General features: G+C 32.6%; 1 protein-coding gene across 1 annotated transcript; it reads right to left on the bottom strand.

Annotated features, from left to right (window-relative positions):
- Positions 1 to 713: 713 nt before the first annotated feature.
- On the bottom strand, positions 714 to 2,941 carry LOC115999298 (tropinone reductase homolog). The gene is made up of 5 exons (XM_031239154.1): positions 2,833 to 2,941; positions 2,501 to 2,751; positions 2,150 to 2,366; positions 1,309 to 1,421; positions 714 to 1,010 (listed from the first exon to the last, which is right to left on the bottom strand). The coding sequence occupies exons 1-5, from the start codon at positions 2,939 to 2,941 to the stop codon at positions 840 to 842; spliced, it is 861 nt and encodes a 286-aa protein (XP_031095014.1). The 3' UTR covers positions 714 to 839.
- Positions 2,942 to 4,256: the final 1,315 nt, after the last annotated feature.

The following is a 4,256-nucleotide window of genomic DNA, read 5'->3' as shown; positions in this document are numbered from 1 at the left end:
CCGAAGTACTGGTATGCCTCTAGCCACATCTCCTGTATAGTCTGCATTTATATGTCGAAGTTTTTTTTTAACAGAACTACCTGCCTCCCAATCCAACGACTTCAGCCTCTTGTTACAAAACTTTGTCATCACGTTACTCCATAGATGACAGAGACAGCAATGACGATGGACGTGTTGCAACTCTGATAGATCGTTAATGTCGTGTCAATGCCTCGATGTCTATATAAAATTTATTCAGATAGAATTGTCATTGGCACAAAAGTTTGTATATAAAATTGTGAACATTCAGTATATAAAAATTGTAAATATTCAGTATGTAAATTGTGAAAACACAATATATAAATTGTGTATTTTTAGACCCGGGTTCACCTTGCAAGGTCGACCCGGGTGTCCACAGAATAATTTGCCCTTCTTGGAGCTGTATTATGTTTGGTATTCTTTTATATCCTCTTTAGTGTTATCTTCTCTGATCTATTGGTTGGTTATTGCTTGTGCCTGCAAATTTATTTAAGGTTTTTTCTTTAATAAAATGCTTATTTATTTTTTAATGCCTTAAGTATGTTTGTAAGATGTTTTGTCAAATAAGTGTCAAAGGAGAGGTGGACCTAGTCAATGGCATCATTTGCTAGTAATATTGTAATCTCACTAAAAAGTTTAATAATATTTTTTCTCATGTAAACATTGTTATATCACAATGTAACATGCATCTTTATTTATTTCATTATTTCCTTACAAGACAACTATTATTATTCGCAAAACAAGTTCAAGAAAATCTTCTCCACTTAACCAGTAATCATATGTCTTGCAACTTATTAATTAAACCATAACTTTGTATTGATTCAAAGCCCATAGACTGTTGCTCCACCATCCACACAGATCACTTGACCAGTGATAAAAGAAGCTGCAGGGAAGCAAAAGAATGCTACTGCCGCTGAGATTTCTCTGGGCTCTGCAAGCCGATGTTGTGGCGTTCGTTGGATCATAGTTTCAAGTAATTCCCCATGTTCTTCCTTCAAAATCAAACCAAATGATAAATTAGTTTATATTATATATAGACCATTAATTTAGTTTCTTTCACTGAATTGTAGGCACCTCTATTAGTGATATGATTAGAAAATTGGTCTGGAGATTTAAGGTTGCTTCATACCCGAAACCAAGAATCAAACCCATGACTTTTAGTTAAGGATGGATGAGTCACTTCCTCTCAACCACACCCCATATTATATAGATCATTAATTAAGTATTCATGTTTTAAGACAAGAAGAATATAATAAGGAAATAACAAAAAAAGAAAAAGAATGATGTTACTTTTGCGGCCTCCGTGAGGGAAGTTCTCATGGCCCATGGTGCTATAGCATTGACACGAATGTTATCATTTGCCCATTCGCAAGCTAAGTTACTGGTTAGCGAATTAATGGCCCCTTTAACAATGAAGAGTAATGCGATATCAGTAAAATTTAAAGAAAAATATTTAGCGCATTTAAATGCAAAACTAAATAAATAAATAGATAATGACATTTTCTCTGAGGTGTGACAGCTAATTGTATAGATTTAGTCTCTGTTTGACCTGCCTAACTGAAAGTTGAAAGCTCAAAAACTAGTAGCTAATAAGCTAACTAATTGAAATTAAAGTATTTTGTAAAATTAATTGTTGAATTAGCTGATAAGTGTAAAAAGGTATAAAAGAATAAATTAAGACTAAGATATTAGAATTTTGATTAATGAAGGATAGATGGTGTCATTTTTATAAATTAATAAAGATTAAAAAAATGTTAAAAAGTTAGAAGCTTATTTTGAAATGCTACTTGAAATAGCGGTTCAAAATAAGCTATTATTTTAACCTCATCATGTTCTATCAAATAAAATTTTTAACGTATTTGTAACTTAAGATAAGTTCTACCAAACTGAGCCTATTAACCCTTTAATTTTAAAAAAGTGGTGACAAATTCAATTACTAACTTTACGGTTTCCTGCCAAAGACCTTGTGGTCTAGTAGCACCAGGTTTACACTCCCACATGGATGGGAGTAGGTTCGAGCCTTAGTGGAGGCAACTGTTGACTCTTTGTGCTTCAACAAGCTGAGAAAAAGCTGAGAAAAAAACTTTAGGACTTCCTTAAAGAACTACTAGTATGCACTAATATAATATACCTTTGGATGCAGCATAGATAGTATGAACAGGTATATAGACCAAACTAGCACATGAAGAGATGAAGACAATGCTTCCATTTCCTGAGGCCTTCAATAATGGGTGTGCAAGTTGGCTAAGGTGGAATGAAGCCTCAAGCATTGTCCCAACCGTATCAGAGAAATCTTGAGCGTCATAATCTAAAGCACTTTTTGTAATGAGTCTAGCCACATTGTTTACCTATCATAAAAACAATTCACATTAGAATACAACGTAATGTAAATTAATAAAGTTCGTTGTGTTAGTTGTAACATGTTTTTGGATGTGAAATGAGAAATCAATTCAATTTTTTTGATCAAGCTTGTTTAGCTTACTAAGATATTAAGTTTCCCATCAAATTGTTTGTAGACCAATTGTACTAAGTGTTCGCGTTCGGATGGCTGTAATATGTCACAAGTAGAGCCAAAAACACAATAGCCCTTATCTTTCCAGCTTTTAAGGCACTCATCAAGGTCCTTCTGGTTACGCGAGCATGTGTATACAGTCGCACCAAGACTAGCAAATTCTTCCACAGTCGTATATATTACATTTCCTAACTCTTTACACACATTTGGAGCTGATAAATCTAATATCAATTAAAAGATTAATAACTATATATATACATGAGTTGAAATGAGGTAGTTATATTACCCAAGGCCACGAGTACCACCAGTAACAAGAGCAGTCATGCCTTGAAGAGACCATCTTCCTGCCATATTGCTGATTCTTGATTGCTCACTCACGTACTCGAGATTCTCAAAGTTTAATTTGCACATGTAAGTTTCAATACATCGATCAGGTGTATATATACCCAAAAAATCACGTCTGCTCACACGTTTATTTATCATTTGTTTAATGAGAGAGAGAATTGGTGTGTGTTAGTTGCATTATTGTAGCGGTGTGGTGTGCCAAGAAAGAAACGACCTGTTGTATATCATGTATCCTGCTGTGTGTGGCTGGCGTGACCTGCAGGGAAGGGAAAAAGAGATTAGAAATTAGCTAGCTAATGGTGTGTTTGGTTCAAATATGATAATCGGAATGAATATGAGAATCAAATACTCGAGAATTGGAATGAGTTTTGGTAAAAATATTTTGCATATATGTTTGGTTTGGTAGTAGGGTTGAATTAGAATGATTTTCAAGATGTTAATTAAGAGCAAGTGAGCAACCATCTTCCTGCCATTGCTGATAATTCTAGATTGTTTGCTCACTTGGTCTTACTGCTTTGCAAATGTATGTTACGTAACAAATATCTACAAATTTAATAAGAGCTAATAAAAGTTAAGCCCCTAACGAAATTTTATTACATAACTCTTCAATTTCTCTTAGACAACATGAGTAAGTCTATTATAATCATGTCACTTTTAATAGAAAATAAGTTAAATTTTACTGACTTATCAATATTATTGAATTAAGAAGACTTAATTTATTTTAATATGAAATAATTATTTGACGTGAATGTTATCGTTTGTCCATTTGCAAGCTAAGTTATTGGTTAGCGAATTAATGACCCCTTTAACAATGAAGAGTAATAAGATATCAATAAAATTAAAAGAAAACTTTCTCAAAAAAAATAATTAAAAGAAAAATATTTAGCACATTTATTTAAACAATAACATGATTGATACCCAACACCCTCCAAATAATTACCCATTATTTCTCATTCATTACCCAATTAAAACCTTCAATTCATTACCCATAATCACCATTAAATCTCTCCAATTATTACCCATAAAACCTATTAATTACCCATTTATTTTTCCATTTATCACCCATTAAATCCCATTATTACCCTATTAAACTACCAATAAATTTTCCTATTTAACATCTACTCTCCATGCTACTATGAGAGGGGTCAGGAAATAAGACGACGTTTTGCAAAGTTCAAAAGTTCTCTAACTCTGTCATCATATTCTTTACTAATCCGAGAAGCATTCATCCAACTTTTATCAATGACAAGTCAATCTAAAATAATATTAACTCTAATTAAACTTTTATTTACGTTCAATCATTGATTCAACAAACATCTAAAATGATCATAATATAATAACTAAAATTAATTTAAATATAGACCACGGTGTGGCTATTCAG

This window comes from Ipomoea triloba, chromosome 12 (genome assembly GCF_003576645.1).
Source record: "Ipomoea triloba cultivar NCNSP0323 chromosome 12, ASM357664v1".
NCBI classification, from domain to species: domain Eukaryota; kingdom Viridiplantae; phylum Streptophyta; class Magnoliopsida; order Solanales; family Convolvulaceae; genus Ipomoea; species Ipomoea triloba.
This window is presented reverse-complemented; position numbering and strand designations above follow the sequence as displayed.